This window comes from Dipodomys merriami, unplaced genomic scaffold (genome assembly GCF_024711535.1).
Source record: "Dipodomys merriami isolate MVZ:Mamm:240054 unplaced genomic scaffold, mDipMer1.0.p SCAF_1, whole genome shotgun sequence".
Classification (NCBI taxonomy): domain Eukaryota; kingdom Metazoa; phylum Chordata; class Mammalia; order Rodentia; family Heteromyidae; genus Dipodomys; species Dipodomys merriami.
The window spans coordinates 55,484,867-55,503,897 of NW_027202270.1; the positions used below are offsets into that span (position 1 = coordinate 55,484,867).

The window sequence follows — 19,031 nt, forward strand, 5'->3', positions numbered from 1 at the left end:
CAGGGGTAGGCTAAGAGATTAGAGGAAGAGGTTTTAAGTATATGTAAGTTAGGCCTGCAAAAACAAAAACAAAAACAAAAAAAGATGAAAGATTTGTTTAATATGAATTAGCAACCAACCAATTTCATCCTATAAATAAGGTCTGCAGTCATTTTTCTAATTCTACAGTAGAGCACCACAATCATGAGTACCCATAGACCAAAAGATCCTCAAATCTCTTCAGTATCATCAAAAGAAAAGTGGTTTTCCAAGTAGTTTTGCTCTTATTTCTCTGAAAACTTGTAAGTCACAAATTATATATTCACATGTACTAATATGTGTACATGTAAATAAAATATTACTGATTGTAGAAGAGTAGGGGTCACATTGGTCAGTTACGTACTACTAATGTAATATCCCTTTAAGATGAATGTCTTTTACAACATCTCATATGGAATGGAGGGGGACAGTAGCCAAATTCACCAGATTCAGAGTGAGATTAACCATGTCCAATGCTGTAACTTAGAACTAAACAGTTGGCAAATGATTTAGTTTGGTCAGGACAAAAAAGTAAGAGGCATCATATAAGCGAAAATGGCAACCAGTATGTGAATGCTACTTCCTTTAATATACTGAGAATACATGTTACTTAAAAACAAAATCACAAACATGTATTCTGAGACACCAAAAATATACCATGTGGCATTCTGAAACATTCATTAGTATCTTCCAAGAAAACGTGAATCTAAATAATAGAATTTGAACACAGTTCAAAATTGGATAAATCTCCATCTGTGTCTAAGACTAGGGGATTACTGGAATCCTGGTCCTCTTGCCTGTCTCCTGTTATCTGGATGTTCTAGTTTCCTATAGATGATTAATTTGAAAAACTAGAAGACTCTGTGTGAGAAAGAAATTAGTAGGTCAGAGAAAAGAAAGGTATAGAGATATAAAAATCTAGTATATTAACCACCCCAACAAACTCTTAATAAAATACGGAATATAATGTGAATTATTATCTTTAACATGATGTATATCCTTAAATATACAAAATGTGCATGAAATATGCTCAGTACATCTTTACAAAGACTTTGAAATTATTAAAATGGCTCTGCTTTGTTAGTCTTTGTGTCTTGCTGTTTATATTGTATGCAGTGAGAAGGTCTGTACTATGTAAAATCACCATGGAAACAGGAACCTGGAGATCAGTAAGGAAATTTTTAGTATATATACAACCTTGTAACTGGTCTTTCAAAGGCCAGCACAGCACAATGTGAGTTCAAGCTGGCTTCTCCTTGTTTGTGCCTATTCTGAGTTGCTATGGTGCTTAGGATTTGCCCTTATATTAAGATATGATGAAGGTTTTGGCAGGATTCTTGTGGTAATAGCAGGTACTATTAAGGCAGATGAGTCTTTGACAGTTTCTTTCAACTCTTCAGCTTACGAGTTTAAGGTTACATTATTGTAAGTAGAGAAGGAATGATTGGTGAGAACTTACTGCTTGACCACTAGACCGAGCTTAAGGAGCTAGGAGGGAATCTATTTTCCACAGAGGTAACGCAATATTCTAGACTTATGTTTAAGAGGTAAAGCTCTAGGAGAAACTGTGGAGGAGGACCTGGGAGACAGCATTCCAAAGACTCTATTCTTTACTACCTGCTATAATACCCCAGTGTATTTCTATTGCTGCTTAGTGAAATATCTAAGGGAATGAGGTGATCTAGAAATTCTATTTTAGAGTGAAAGTGCAAATAGGGTGAGGAAAACACAAAACATAAAAACATTCTTGAGTGCACAGGAGAAAAATGGATGCTGACTGATAAAGAATAGGGCAGACACTTGGAGCTTATTAACTCAAACATAAATGTCTTTATCTCTGAAAAGCTAAATTTTAATAGAATAATAGAATTTCTTGAAATTATTTTGAATCTAGTTTTCTTGAATAAATCTAGGTTTTGGGATGTTATATTTATATTCTTATAATATTAATGTTGACTCTACAATATTAGAATACACATCTAGAAAATATTAGCCTTGAGAAGTATAAAACACTAATGAAGTACCTTCTAGTTCACTTTGTTTTTCAATGACAGTAGTAATATTTTATTTTTTAGATTTAAAAATTTTTACTGTAAAGGTGATGTACCGAGGGCTTACAGTTACATAAGTCAGGTAATAAGCACATTTTCTTTTGAACAGTTTTCTAGTTCACTTTAAACTTTGCTCTAAAGATCAACTAGTATTCCTTGATATTTACTATAAGAACTTGTCTGCCTTAATATAATAGTGCTTTTCATTCTTACGATAACAAATTTTAAAAAGTATCTTAGTTGTGTACATCACCAGAGATATCTTTTTATATCATAAAATTTCTAAATTCTATTCATTAACATAAAAGCATTAAAATAATTGTCCAGAAAAAAACCTGAATACATATTTCCATTAATAATTATAACAAAATGACTGTGAATTAGGTATTTTAAGTCTGAGTACTAAAATACAGTTGTGACATCGACCAGAAGAATTTATACTTTATAAAGGGGGAAAAGAACAAGGAGGGAAGAACTATAAAGATGAAAAGAAATGGATTAGATACATTTGGTCAATACCAAGTTTAGCAAGTGCATCTTAATAACCCTTGGCTCTTGTTTTTAATCAAGAAAGCTGAAAAAGCTGGATGCTGGTGGTTCATGCTTGTAATCCTAGCTACTCAGGAGGCTGAGATCTGAGGACTGCAGTTCAAAGCCAGCCGAGGACGAAAGTCCATGAGACTCTTATCTCCAATAAACCACTCAGAAAACTGGAAGTGGTGCTGTGGCTCAAGCGATAGAGTACTAGCTTGAGCTGAAGAGTGCAGGGACAGTGCCCAAGACCAGAGTTCAAGCCCCGCGACCGACCAAAAAAAGAAGAAAGAAGAAAGAAGAAGAAGGAGGAGAAGGAAGAGGAGGAGGAGGAGGAGGAGGAGGAGGAGGAGGAGGAGGAGGAGGAGGAGGAGGAGGAGGAGGAGGAGGAGGAGGAGGAGGAGGAGGAGAAGGAGAAGAAGAAGAAGAAGAAGAAGAAGAAGAAGAAGAAGAAGAAGAAGAAGAAGAAGAAGAAGAAGAAGAAGAAGAAGAAGAAGAAGAAGAAGAAAAGCTGGACAAAAAATTAAGGATCCAGCTGTGGTGGCCCATAGCTATAATCTGAACACTTTAGAGGTTGGAGGATCTTGACTTTGAGGCTAGATTAGACAACACAGTAAGAACATTTATCCTAGCTACCAGAAAGCTGTGATTTGGAGGATCACAATTTGAAGACAGTTCATGAAACCAATGTATTAATCATTAAGATGCTAGGTGTGGTGGTGTGCACCTGCCATTCCAGCCATGGAAGAAGTATTAACAGGAGGATTATGGTTCATACTGGCTGAGACAAACATATTGACAGTATTAGGGGAAAAAAATAAGAGAGAAGGTTAATAAAAGCTGAGGGCATGGCTCAAGTGTTAGTGTAGTGATTATTTGTAAGGTGCTCTAAGTTCAAACCCCAGTACTGTAAAAAAAAAGAAAAAAAGTCTTTTTTTAAAATTTAATTTAATTTTATTTGTGAACATACTGTACAGAGGAGTTACAATTACATGGGCAGGATAATGCGTACATTTCTTACCAAGCATTGCAGCCTCCTCCTTTGTTTACCCTTCACATCCCTTCCCAGCCTCCCCCCTCCCCCCCAATCCCAATCCTTCTCCTTCCCCCCTTCCCCCCCCCCCCACCGATGTTGTAAAGCTCGTTTTGGACATGACAACTTGTACTTCTCATTGTTGCAACAGGTCCACCTGTATCCTTAAACAACTGGTTTAAAAGATAAATTGTAATGTAAAGACATTAGCACTCTAAATTATTTTTTCAAAGACATATTCCTTTTGGAGGAAAAAATGTTACAGTGCCTAGAAGTAGGAGCATCTGACAGTAGGGAATATAAGATACTACACATATCTTTTGTTATGAAGCAAAAACAACTTTCTTAAACTGATCCACATGAACCTATAAAGGATGAATCCAGGCGCTAGTGACTTATGCCTGTAATCCTAGCTACTTAGGAGGCTGAGATCTGAAGATCACGGTTCAAAGCCAGCCTGGGCAGGAAAGTCTGTGAAACTCTTATCTCCAATAAATCACCAAAAAACTGAAAGTGCCGCTGTGGCTCAAGTGGTAGAGCGCTAGCCTTGAGCCGAAGAGCTGAGGGACAGTGCCCAGGCCCAGAGTTCATGCCACATGACCGACAAAAGAAGAATGAAAGAAGGAAGGGAAGCAAGCAAGCAAGCAAGAAAGGAAGAAAGAAAGAAAGGAAGAAAGAAGAAAGAGAAAGAAGGGGTTCTTTTGAAATACAGCTTTCCTATACTTTTCTCCTGGTTACTGTTTTGGGTAAATTTTATTGAGATAAAGCTAAATGTAGACTAACTGTAGCAAAAAAAAATGGATTGTGAAATTACATGTTGCAGTCTGATAAAATTGTAAACTGAAGAACTAAGGCTTTGTGTATTAAGGAAGTGGTAAGGAAAACTGGAAAGTTTTCAGACTTGACAATTTAAATATTTATTTGACATGTTTGTAACAAACATAGTAAGTTAAAGGTTGAAATGAGTCATCTAATTTTCACACAAAGTACTAACTCACTATATTTATGCTTTGGGGACATGTTTATACATCACACATAAAATCTGTGCGCTAAAGAAAAATGTTAGAGAAGACAAGATCTAGTATGTAGCTGAGGGGTAGCTTCAAACTGTAACCCTCCTGCCTCAGCCTCTTGAGAACTAGAATCATAGGCCTATACTATCATAGCTGGATCATTTAAATATTTTGATTAAATTCCAAGTCTAGGTTGACTTCCAGTCATCACAAGAACTAATCAAATAATTGAATGGTCAGGGATAAGCTGAAGTCTCCATGGAATGCTATGATTTAACAAATATTTGATATTAGTATCATCCTTAAATAATTCATTCTGTTTACTTTGTCCACAGACCTAGGAATCTGCAATGAATAATTTCATTTTAATAATTTATTTAAATGTTAAGTATTCATCAAGACACACAATCTCGCACACCTGTATCATAGTAAGCAGGAGGAACAGTTGGTACTAGTAATTATTATGCAGGATTGATTTATGAACTGACATGCCCACATACAAATGTAGACATTCCTATCCAGGTAGTTCAACTTCTGGAAAATGATGGAACACAGACACTCACATACCCAGAGATAATCTTTACTATTGCTTTTTAAAGTGATAAAATGAAAAAAAAAAAAAAAACCTAATGTCTACCCAGAAGAGACTAATTTTATATAAATTTTCCAAACAATGGTTATACTCAGTAAAAAAAAAAAAAATCTTTATAGCCTGACATAGAACATAATGGTTTTACAATGCTGTTAAGGAAAAGAATATAGTATATAGTGTATTAAACCACACTCAAATGTGCCTACATAGACACAGACACACATACTTCGAATATGAGAAAATCTGGAAGAAACTAACAGATGAGTTCATAGTCTGGTCTATTTTCTCCCAGATTTTCTCATATTCATTGTGTGTGTGTGTGTGTGTGTGTGTGTGTGTGTGTGTGTGTGTGTGTGTGTGTGTGTGTGTGTGTGTGTGTGTGTGTGTGTGTGTGTGTGTGTGTGTGTGTGTGTGTGTGTGTGTGTGTGTGTATTTAGATGTGAGGGCATGGTTGACATATGAAATGTATAGGAATAAAGCTTACTTTTGCCTGTTACTCAAAATTTGTAGATTTTTATTCTTTTCTTTAAGCAAGAAATGTGTTGTTTTTGTAACAAAGTATTCAAGATTGAGAAATATCTTTTAATGGCCCTATGGAATCCACAGCAGTGAATTTGTGGCAGGTTGACTGCCTGGTGTGATCATATAGCCTGTAGATCCAAGGGAGGTTTAAGAACTTAGACTCCAAGGTTGTTTTAAAACAAGTTCTTATTCTCATGGTATTTAGAAGAGAACAGGAGGGAATACAGGATAAAAAAAAAGTCATTTGTTAGTTTATAGCCATAATAAATCATAACATCCCAAACCTTCAATAATATACTTGGTTTTTTTATACATGATTGCTGATCTAATAGTCTATTTATGAATATGTAATATACAATATCACTTCCTTCTGTATCTCCTTTATAAATTTGGTCTATTTCTACTGATGCATAAAGTGTTCCCATTTAAGTTCATGTTTTATCTCATGATGAGCTGATGATTTTTTTTGTGTTGCAAATTACTTGCTCCAGATGGAGGAAAACAGAAAGATGAATTGACTTAGGGCTAGGCTGTCATTTGTCTTTTATCTTCAGTATTTGTGTATGTGTTTTATAAGCTCACTCTGGTGGCAGAAACTTGTAGCTATACAATTCAGAAGCATAGTACACACATATACCAAATGTAAAACCTATTTCTAGGAACTTAAATTCAGCAGTGCACATTAACTATTAATGTCTTGCAGTAATGGTTTAAATGGCCAGCATGTTAAAATCACAACATTTCTACACATGTTATACAACAAATGAATGTAACTCTGAAGGGAAATAGTTTGAGTTATTTCCTTACTATTGTGTTCTTTCTTTCCTTCCACACTTATTGCCAAATATTGAAACTCTTTAGTGCATACAATTTCTAAGTTCTATTCATCCAGATCTACTAGATGAATATAATACCTCTGGACTAATCAGAATTTTCCTGCACTTTCATTAGCTGTGTCTTTTGTGCACTTGCTTTTTTAGGGTCTTCAACCTGTTGTAGTCTCTTGAAATGTTTAACTATGAGGACCAATGTCCTGCTACTCAGTTAACATTCATTAACCTCTTGAATACTTTCTTCTAGAAACTGAATCATTGTTAAAAACAATAGCTCTGGGGCTGGGAAGGTGGCTCAGTGGTAGAGTGCTTGCCTTGCATGCATGAGGCCCTGGGTTCGATTCCTCAGCACCACATAAGCAGAAAAAGCCAGAGTGGCGCTGTGGCTCAAGTGGTAGAGCACTAGCCTTGAGTTGAAGAGCTGAGGGATAGCGCCCAGGCCCAGAGTTCAGGCACCGTGACCGGGGCGGGGTGGGGGGGTGGGGGTGGAGAAGCTCCAACTGGCCCATCTAGATCTGCAATGGCAGAGGATAATCCTGGTCTAATCTGTACAGGGAAAGGAAGGTTGAGGTTAATTTCCCTCCCCTGTGCTTAACACAAACCTATGCAAAAACTGGCAACAAAACTAGATGCTGGTGGCTTACACATTTAATCCTAGCTTCTTGGGAGACTTATATGAGGATCATGGTTCAAAGCAAGCTAGGGCAGGAAAGTTTGTGAGACTGTTATTGTTTAAAGAACCATCAAAACCTCCTGAACTGGAGCTATGGCTTAAAGTGGTAGAGCACTAGTCTTAAGAAAACAGCCCCTAGTCCCTGAATTCAAACCTCAGGACTACCACCAAAAAACGCTAACAAACAAAATTAATTATAATTATCTGGGATCTGGCAACATCCCAGACAATTATAATTAATCTTCCTTGGCCCATCGGAAAAACTGTGAAATTGTGACTTGTAGTAAATTTCATCTCACAAGATGGCTGGAGGACTTAAGTAACAACCAGTGGTCACTTGACAAAAGGACTCCATCTTTGGCTTCTGATGGTCAGCATGACTGATGCGGCTATGTTTTACAGTTGGTGTGCTTTTCATTTCTTAAAAGAGTACTAACTCCAAAGATCTCTTTTCATAAATATTTTATCTAGTATTTATCTAGTATTTTCTACCATCAAGGGATATATGGTAGAATGTATCTACTTACTGGTCCAATTGTATTTCTGAGTTTCTTTTTTATTATGTTTTCTGAAAAGCGTCCCTAAACTTGGAAGGAACATAAGAGATCTACAAATGTACAACATGTTATGAAGAAGTGAAGAGTAGAAATTGACACACTACAGAACAGAAACGAACAAGCACAGACATTGCCTGTGAGCTCATATCTGAGCTGAAGGCACAGTTGTTAAAATGTGAGGCTAAAGAAAACACAAGGCTGAGACATAAAACATTAAGTTTTCCTTCTAATAAAAGGCAAGATGTGCATTTATGTTTTAGAAAGCAAATGTGGATTTATGTTTTAGAAAGCAAATGTGTAACATTGTTAAGCTAGAAAACACAGAATAATGAAGAGAGAAGGTAAAAAAGCAGGATAGTGATAAAGCATGAATGATTCAAAGCAACTTTATTACGTCTAGGGAAGAAATATAGACCTGACTAAATAAAAATGTCTAGAAAACTTGGCAATTCTGCCTTACTCCTTGTTAAAAGACTTAGTCTTTTTATTTTTCAAGCAGCCTACCATCCCTGGAGAGGTTAAAAAAAAACAAACAAACAGCCACCCCAAAAGAAGCCAAGCTAGATTCTCCTGAACTGAATTATAAAGAAATGGAAATCTTTTCTGCCTAGGGCATCCTCAGTTTTCCCTTAGAAAAGGATACATCAGTAACCTAGGTATTTAAAAACAAAGTTTAGCAGCTGGGCTCAGTTTTTGGCAGTTCAATACAACAAATGGTCTTCAAGACAAGTCTTCAAGACAACCTGGGTATGCCCGGCTCTCTCCTGGGCCAAGATCAAACCACTGCCTTCACCTTCTGTGGAGAGGCTTTTCAAGGGCAGAGCTTTCAAATAAAATTGGTAAAATTTTAAAAAGGCAGAGAAATTGTCTGTAAGCAAATGTCCAAAATGTAAAAGAAAAAGGAGATTGATTAGCTGATTTTCAATCCTAATTCCTTTTGTGTCATACTTTTTTACACAGGAAATCAAGAAAATGAATAGAGGCAAGGCTTTGGTCAAGACCTAGTCAAAGTCAGATTAGATTTAAGATCTTTAAAATTATTTTTCCACATTTAAGCCACCCTTGTCTTACCAAAAAAAATACATAACACATATGACTATATTCATGTATTATATTATATTCAAACAAAGTGAATATAAGTTACTTAAAATATTTTCCTGGATATCTTTGGATGGATATACGTATAAATTAAATTTAGAATTAGAAGGCACATTGTTTTTAAAAAGTAAGAAACAAGCGATATGAAGATAGCTGGTAAGGATAAAATACAGCAAGCCCCATCTGTGTCTTTTATCACTGCTTAAAGAATCAAAACTAGAACTAAGCCCATGACACAGGCTATTTGCCATCAGTGAAATGAAATACTACTTTATAATCCCTAGAATAGCTATGATCAATGGGATAACAATAAGTGCTGGAGACCACAGGCAAACCCATTATACTTTACTGATGGAAAAGCACAACAGTGTGATGACTTGATTGCTTTAAAAAGTGAAATACAGAGCTACTCCATGACCTAGTGATCCTACTCTGTATACTTCAGAGAAATGAATATGTACATCCAAAATATATGCATCCATGTTCAGGGTAGCATTGATTTTTTACAGCCAAATGGAGAAACAATTAACTGTCTATCAACTGATGAATGGGTAAAGAAAATATGTCAAACTCATCCACTGGAAGAAGTCCTGACACATGCTAAAAAGTGGTGACTTTTGTAGACATCATTCTAAGTGAGAAGCCATATGCTATGTGTCTTCAATGTCTAGCACAGGCTAATCACAAAGTATATAATGCTTTGGGCAGAAAATGGTGCTGATTAATTAAAATATGGTTTAAGAATACTATATAAAAAAGCCAACCCTGTGGTTGGCTGTAGAACATTAAAAAGTATTCACGTATACAGTTTAAAGGGGTAAATTACACAGTATGTGAGTTCTATCTTAATAAACTTATTATAATAAAAATAAAGGAAAGGCTAGAAAAGAAAGAATAAAATTAAGTTCACGTTGTATGTGTTAAATCAGCAGACCAGACCCACAATACTGGCTAAGGTCCTCCTAGGTTGTAAAAGTCTGAACAATACTGGCCAAGGACCTCCTAGGTTGTAAAAGTCTGAAGCACATTTTGAGTAAAATTAAGAATAAAAAAAATGTTCTTGGGAGTGAAAAAAAATCCCATAACTTTTCACGCTACACTTTGAAATCTATATGTTGTTCCTAAATTAAAGTATTGCCCTCATTTACACTTTTGATAGATTTAAAAAAAAAAAAAACTTTGCCAAGGATTGGGATTCTGGGCACCTAAGCAGAAAAATAAGCAATACCATCCAAAGGCTTAGAATTTAATCATGAGGCTAAGTACTTACACTTAAGCATTCCTCAGACAGGGTCAAGAAGCATTTATTATTCATTCACGTTTGCATGTATTCATTCATTCAGTTGGTGGATTGCCTGCCCTAGCCACACGGTCTTTTGGGTACTCTGATGAATAGGGAAGACGCAATGCCTGCCCTCAATAATGACCTTACATGGTGACAAAGTAGGGGAACAGCACTGTGTCTCAACTGACTCCTTTTGGCAGGTGTGGTCAGATTGCAGGTCATTCTCTCAATACCTTTCTGAAAGAGGCAGCAGCTTTCTACGGGCATAGCCTGTTCTCCTGGGCCTCAGCTTTGCTCTTTTCACTCAGTCATCTCTTATACATCCACAGCACTTTGAGCCACTTAATAAATATTAATTTGCAAGCTTCTATCAGTTTAAGAATGTCTTCCAGTGCATTTGATTAAGGCTTTCTTTAGTAATTATATTTATAAATGCTTACTGAATGGTCTCATGCGCTCACTTTCATCATCTCAAATTCCACACACCCAGCACTAGTCCTGAACTGGCTCCCCTAAGACTGGCCTTCCATTCTCAACTTCAGGTTATTTCAATGGAAGCACCACTCCCCTGCACTCAAGACTTCACAGTTAGCATAGTCTCTTCTCTCCTTACTAAACTAGTCTAAACCCTAGGAATCATGAATCCATGTCTTCTCCAATTTCTGCAGTACCCTTCCGGTTTGTCTTTTTTCTTTTCATTCTTCTTCTTCTTCTTCTTCTTCTTCTTCTTCTTCTTCTTCTTCTTTTTTTTTTTTTTGTCATTTCTGGGGCTAGATCTCAGGGCCTCGTGCTGTCCTTGAGCTCTTTTGCTCACGGCTAGCATTCCACCACTTTGAGGCACAGTGTCATTTCCAGTTTTCTGGTGGTTACTACAAGAATCTCACAGACTTTTCTGCCTGGACTGACTTGGAACCATGAGCCACCAGCACCTGGCTCCAGTCTTTTGACACTAATTTTTCCTTCCCCCAGTTCAGGATTCTGCTGCTGCTCCTGAAGAATGTTTTAAACGGAGTGACTTTTTGCTTAAAGGATTTTCTAGTGTCTCCTCATACAATTAAATGAGTCAAAAGTCCTGCAATCTCTACAATATGACCAATGCTGCCCTCTAAGCATCTGTAATTTTTACCAATTCCCAAACCAGTAACATTTCTACCGACTATTCTTCTATCAAAAAATAATGCCCAATTCATCCAGGCCACCTATGAAGGCCACATGGACTACCCATTTGTGACACTGTCCCTACTTAATACTTGTTTGGCAGTTGGTCACATATTTTGTGGCTTATCTTTCCTTGGTGTTAGTAAGTCTTAGGTAGCTTTTCAAATGTTTTTGGTGCATGAGTAATTTTGTATAAACACTACATTCCATGAAAATAGTTCCTTTGTAAAATATCAGCTCCAAATATGCTCCATAAACACCATCAGAATCATTCTACCAAGTGCAGATAAATTTAGGTACTGGTCATTTAGTGATCTAATATTCTCAAAATTCATGCTTTGTCCGAAAAGTGGTAAAGCATTTAGATACCTATTCTAGTATTTTAACCTTGCTGGTGTACTGCAGATCTACGGTATTGGGGGTAGGGATAAACGCAGGCTGTGCTATCTCTGTCTACCAAGCAGAGTGCATGGGATTCAGGCTCTCAATAAATGTCTAATGAAATGAAAACTGAGCATGAGAACACCAAATATTTGTGGCAGTATCAGGCACTCTTTTTAATGTAATTCATCCTTCAAAATGTCATGAATTTAGAGTAAAGAGATAGACTATATTAAAACCTGCCAGGTTCTATTGTGCTGTCTTCAGAGCTACCATATTGTACTGTGGGTACTGAAAATAAACATTTCAAGTAATTCTTTTCTGAGTATGAGAAACGTGGTGAAAGGCTTGATTTGTATAAGTGACTAAACAGCTTTTCCAGATTAAATGCTACCTTTCTCTGAGGTCATCCTTCTGTTTCTGTATGATGGAATTTCAGGGTTGATAATAATAATTTTTAAAAGTTACTGGGTAAGTCTTTATAGACAAAATCACTCATTCATGTTAAAAAATTAGCATCTTAAAAAGTACAGAAAACTGCGGCTGGGAAGGTGGCTCAGTGGTAGAGCGCTTGCCTTGCATGCCTGAGGCCCTGGGTTCGATTCCCCAGCACCACATAAGCAAAAAGAAAAAAAGCCGGAAGTGGCGCTGTGGCTCAAGTGGTAGAGCGCTAGTCTTGAGCTGAAGAGCTGAGGGACAGCACCCAGGCCTAGAGTTCAGGTCCCACGACTGGACCCTCCCACCCCCCAAAAAATGTACAGAAAGCTACCTGATCATGTTAAAAATTAAGCATGTTAATAACCAGTGTCAAAACACCTCAGTACTACCACTATCAAAGGCTATGCTGTGTTTAGTTAACCAAGAGTTAGTAAATTAAAGAGTAGGCTAATTGTTTTTTTTGTATGAATAAAAAAACATTTTTATATACTTAAAACAAAAAATCATACCTGTTGATCTCCAAGGAAATGACTTCTCAGTTGAGCTAAGGAGAGAAAGAAGGAAAAATATTATTTTCTTGGTTATAAAATTTAACTGTAGACTTGTCTTGCATACCAATACTTTAATTCTCATATTGTTATATACAAGTATAAAAAATCCAATAAAATTAAAAATTACCAAAGTTGATTAAACAATATTTAATTTTCCACATCAATTTGGAGCAAAACTTAATCTCCACTTGGAAATACAAGAAAATTACAAGTGACATGAGACAGGGTTGTATGTGTATAATTATGATGGAAATATATTCAATAGATGTATGATAACAAGTGAAACCCACCAAGAACTGTTAAAAGGAGAAAGAACAGTTAAGAAAGAGTAAAACAGAGGGGAAAGAATTTGATCAGAGTATATTATATGTATCCTTTGTACAATTCATCTATGATACAATATTTCCTTTACATAAGATAAAATAACATAACTAAGTACCTAGTAATGGTATTTATATGATATTTGTGATAACATGAAAACTACATATATAACATATACATTTTAAATAAATGATGCTCAATAGACACAAAAATTAATGGGGGTTAGTTTTGAATTGGATGTTGCCTTATAAAATTTAAGTCAAGGCCAGGTGCCAGTGGCTCACGCCTGTAATCCTAGCTACAGAGGAGGCTGAGAACTGAGGATCACGGTTCAAAGCCAGCCCGGGTAGCAAAGTCTGTAAGACTCTTATCTCCAATTAACCACTAGAAAACCAGAAGTGGTGCTGTGGCCCAAGTGGTAGAGCGCTCTCGCCTTGAGCTGAAGAACGCAGGCACAGTGCCCAAGCCCAGAGTTCAAGCCCCACAACCAAAAAATAAAAACAAAAAATACAAAATAAATAAATAAAATAAAATAAAATTTAAGTCATACTAATGGTACATTATAAAGAAATATAGCTTTTACAACCAGGATAAAGTTTTAATTACATTTTTCCTTGATTCATAGAGTATGTATTTAAAAATCTTGTATATAAAAACCTTATCTTTGCCTTATAAAATTTAAGTCATAGTAATGGAATATTATAAAAAATATAAGCTCTTACAACCAAGATAAAGTTTTAATTACATTTTTCCTTGATTCACAGAGTATGTATTTAAAAAATGTGTGGTTCATTGTTACTCCCTACCATGCCCCAACAACACAGAACATCACAGTATTAGGGGACAATGCAGTAGAACACAGGAACAATAGTCTGGCCTACAAAGTATTTACCATATGCAAAATTAAGCACTTCAAATATATTATCCACACCTTACATATATTATCATTTTTTTAATTTCAGAGAGAATATTTTGGCAACTAAAAGTGTTGGGTTCAAACCCAAGATGGTCTTATTTCAAAGTCAATTCTCTGATACACTATACTTAATAGCACAATAGCTCCAGCCTGTTTCTGTAACACACACTTGTGCATAGATGTATATCCAGGGAAAAGTCTAGAAAGATAAAAAGGTAAGTAGCTGTTGCTGTGGGACAAGAACACAAACAATTCAAATTTGTGTTTTTGGCTTTTTAAATTTTTTTGGCAGTTTGAACTCAGAGCCTTTTGCTTACAAGGTACTTGAGCTACAACCTTAGGGCTTCAAGTGTCGCCTCTCCACTCCCCCAGTTTGTACTTACACTAACACACACATACACATACACATACTGGAATGTTTTTGATGTGCTTAGTAAATTAATAAAACACATGTGTTATTCTCGTCTTAAGGAAACAATCCGTAAAATTAAGAACCTGGAACAAACTAAGAGAATAATTTTAGTGCTACCACTCTAAGTTCTTGTTAACTTCTGGTTACTTTCCTTGAGCCACTAATGGGTTAATGGAACTCTTGCCAGGAGAAAACCCTACATTCAGTAAGATCTTCCCAAGCTTCAACTGTGTGTGTGATTTGCCTTTTCTTTGTCACAGATGTGGCAGCTTCCAGCCCAGAACCCTGGAACTAGCTGCAAGCAGAGACATGCTGCTGTCAGTGAATGAGGCCAATCATTTGGTGCTGCTCTCCAGAGCTCGGCAGTTCTCCTTTATCTGAGGCACTCTGAAGTGATTTCAAAAGGAGAAATCACTGATGAGGGGAAAAATGGAAATTTGGTCAATGCCAGTAATAGCACATTTATCTTGTTCCTGAGGGCAGGTCATCATGGTCTGGGGGTCTCCAAAAGTGGCTCACTACACTGAATTTTGATGTCTTTGAATTTGTATTATCTGACTCTATTATCTAAATTACTCTCCAATTACACCACCACTGATGTAACTCCACTGCATCAACAATCAAAACTAGCACATATTGTGCCAATATTAGAATATAAGCTGCTACCCAGAAATGTTTACTATATCTTAAGTTTCTTGGGGATGCAATAAAGTTTATGAGATTTTTGTCTTTAAAGTTATAAATCCAAGAATATAATTCAGGGTAAGTGATTGAAGCAGTCAGAGGCCATCGCTGCTTTGTTCTTGCCTTTATTTCAAATATGTATCATATCACCCGAGGCTCAAGAGATTTGTAATCTATATTGTTGTTATAAGACAAACTGCGAAACGCACAAACCTCTCCATTCTACTGAATTGTCAGGTATGTTTAGACTGGTTATTAGTTTGAGCAAGTCAAGTTATCTTCCCTCTGGAGTCAGGAGGCTCCAGCAACCTTTGTCCTGTGTGACAACCACAAAAACAATATTTTTTGCTGCTGAAAAGACCGTTAGTAACCAAAATGCAATATTCCTAGGTACAGGCAATGGGAAGCTATAGTTAAAATTAATTTCCCCTATCCTAAGGCAAAAGATAATTCCATATTATGTTATTCAAGTAAGATAATAAGGTTTAAAAATAGGCAAAATCTCTATGACATATTTCGAAGAATATATAGTTTGCCAAATTATCTTCATACTAAATTAACTCCACACTAAATCCTACAATGCTATGTAATGCTGATTATGTATTATTCAGGAAAGATTACTTTCCTTTTGAACTACTCACTGTATTTTCAAATTGTTCAATGCTCTGTGATTCAGGGATTGCAGAATTAAAAAAAAAATACAAAGATTCTGAGTTGATGTTTAAGTAACTGATGTAACCTGCTTTTTTTTTTTTTTTTTTTTTTTTTGAAAGAACCAGACAGATCTGTGTTAGAGGCAGCTTCATGCTAGAAGCAGAGGCTTATTTCCTTTTTCTTCTCTTTCCACATCTATTCCTAGAAACACTTCCCAACATGATACTGGATGTCTACAATGTGTCTGCAGGCTCTGTGCCCACAAGTGACTCTATCATTCTTTTCCACATCTCTCCTGAAGATGCCAAGCTGCTTGTGTTCTAGAAGCTGCCAATGGAATGTGAAAGGCTTAAAAAATCCAAGAGCCCAGTGATCATCATCCCTTTGTTTCGATAGGAAGATGTACTCTTAGTATCAAATACCTTAATTGCCAACAAACTTTTGGAAGGAAATCTTTTCATAAGTTTGGGATTGTCTGATCAGACAACAAACAACAGTTAAAAGTAAATTCACAAGCAAATTAATAACTCAAAGCAATTCATTTTAATGTTAAAAACTAGTTTTAAGGAAGAGATTATACATTCACTGTTATATACATGAAAACAGAAAATCACTATAAAATTCTACACACTTCTGAAATTCTTTTCATTCAGATACAAATGGAGTAGGGTGGCTCACCCTTATATTCTTAGCTGCTCAGAAGGCTGAGATCTGACGATTGTAGTTCAAAGCTAGCCCAGGCAAGAAAAATCTATGACTCCTTATCTCCAATTAGTCATCAAAAACCAGAAATGGAACTGTAGTTCATTGATTTTGAGCAACAAAGCTAAGGGACAGCACTCAGGTCCTGGTTCAAGCCCCAGTACTGGTATGTAGATGCACACATGCACACACACACATGACACAGAAGGACATTACAGTTGTTCAATGTGGCAAGCTAGGCTTGTGATGTGAGTGAACACTGGTCCTTGGATACTTTGATTGACAATCTGGCTTATGAGCCTTCCTAGAAATTCTGTGAGTTGACACCAAGTACTTTAAAAATAATTTCGTTTTCTACTTATGCAAGCTGGAGAGGAATCTATGATTGGCAACTAAAAATGTTGACTAGCATTTTCTTAAACACAAGCAGGTCCCCTGAAGGAAGTGCCAGCCCTACTCCTGAGCAGTAGACCATATTTCCAATAGCATACTATAGAAACTAGATCACAACATACTTCATACTCAACACATTACGAAGATTATTTTTTTTTTTTGGTTGTTGTTGTTAAGGTACTAGGGTTTAAATTCAGGGCTTTGAACTTGCTGGATAGGCACTCTACCACTGTAGCCACACTTGTCCCGAATACATTCCAAGTCCCTCAAACAGAATGTCTTTTAGTTAGTCCTACACGGCCATACTGAGGTACAGAAGTCATTGTGTTAACAGTTCTCTCCGCTGTGTGTATGTTCTTGGAGGACACCGAAAGTTGTTAGAGACTTAGGCCAGCTTCTGGCACATGCTATCACTGAAAATGTCATCTGAATTACTACCATCTCTACTACAGTTTGGGTCTCCATCTTCTCATCCTGTTTTCTTTCTCCTAAATGTTTTCTTTTTTCTGGCTTTGATCTCTTATCCTTTAAGTCTGTTACTATAGTGATTTTTTTCAGACTCAGAGTTACATTATATTCCCATATGGAATGTAAACAAATCCATAGAAGATAATTGAAACACCTTATAGTGGCAAAGATACAAACATCTTAGGGTGGCCCAGAAGGATCTTCAGCACCTGATTCCTTCTAGTTTGCCCTTTTCCACACAAACCTATATTCTAAGCACTTCTAAGTACTTCCAGTTGCCTGATACACAAAGCTGCTTCACACTTTCAATGCTATTTTTGGAGCAGAATATGCAGGAACACAGTCTGGAAATTATTTTAGAGTTGTTCAAATTCCAGAATGGTTTATTCCTATATATGTATATGCATATGTATATGTGTGTGCACGTGTATATATGAGAAATATATATAGTCCACAAAATTGAATAATAAAGTTTATTTTTACTTTGTGTCATTTCTTACAAAAGCAACAATATTCTCAAAAGGTTCTGCTTAATGAAGCCAGTACCAGCTTCCTCCTGATTCTTCCCATTGATGTGAGCCAGCCTTCTTGAACACTACTGGATAAACATTAGGAAAGTGACAGTGGGAAACTGGGCAGTAACATGTTGTTAGCCAAAATGTTAGGAGGTTGTTTTGTTTTAAAGGTAAACCCTATTAATTTAAGACAATTTCAATCATTTGAAAGGAACCAGATTTCTCTCTTGATAAAGCTTCAGCTTTCTTGAGTTCTCTTGAGTCTATACTGAGAATACCATCTTTGAACATAATGTCTGTGAAAATATTAGTTCTGGAAAGCATTTACCCTGTTTGGCCAATTAAAATTTCTATTTAGAATGGGAACATGCCTCAAATGGGAAAGCTCCTGTCCAGCAAGATCCTGAGTTCAAATCTCAATATCACGAAAAATAAAAAGGGAATTTCCCTCTAAGATCTGCTTTGGCTATACTACATAAATTCAACTTAAAAAAAAAATCTAATTCTGATCCTTAACAAGGATGTCATAGGCTTGCTTATGGATGTATGTATATATGTATGTATGTATGTATGTATGTATGTACGTATGGTTGCACTCTCACTTAGCTTATTTTGCTTACAGCCTGTACTCTACTACTTAAGCCATTCCTCTATTTCCAGCTTTTTGCTGATCAGTTTGGAGGTAAGAGTCTTGTAGATTTGATTGCCTGGTCTTGCTCCGAAATGAGATCCTTGATCTTAGCCTCCTAAGTGGCTAGGATTATAAGTGTGAACTACTAGTGTCCAGCTGATAGGTATTGTTTTATACTAATACATGGCATGGTTGAGAAATAAGAGCTAGGAGACAAAGACAGAAAAAAAAAGAGTTCTCTAATGTTGTAAACTTGATGTTCCAAGAATTCATTCTATCTACCAACAGGTAATTTTCAGGATCAATTCATTTATTTCTCCTATTTTAGGAGTCAGGGAACTTACCTGTAGATTTCAGTTAGATAAGAATCACTAAGAAATAAACCAGACTTACTTTCTTCGAATCAAAACACCTTGAATAGTTAGAAAAATTAATAAATAATGATGATGATTCTTTCTAAGACAGATATGTATAGCTCTTTGACCTTCCACTAGATGATTTATGTAAGTAAAAAACAGAAAGGCAAGACACGAGACAGATAAGGAGCGTGAAATGCTTTTGCCTAGAAGAGAAAGATCAACAGATATTTTGACCCATCTAA

General features: G+C 36.2%; 1 protein-coding gene across 11 annotated transcripts in view; it reads right to left on the reverse strand.

Annotated features, from left to right (window-relative positions):
- Positions 1 to 19,031, reverse strand: part of Pkp4 (plakophilin 4) — a 219,247-nt gene that overhangs the window by 65,953 nt on the left and 134,263 nt on the right. For all 11 annotated transcript variants that reach the window (XM_070022741.1, XM_070022754.1, XM_070022736.1 and 8 more), the window contains one exon: positions 12,693 to 12,727. In XM_070022741.1, the coding sequence (XP_069878842.1) occupies positions 12,693 to 12,727 (35 nt within the window). The remainder of the gene's footprint in view (positions 1 to 12,692; positions 12,728 to 19,031) is intronic.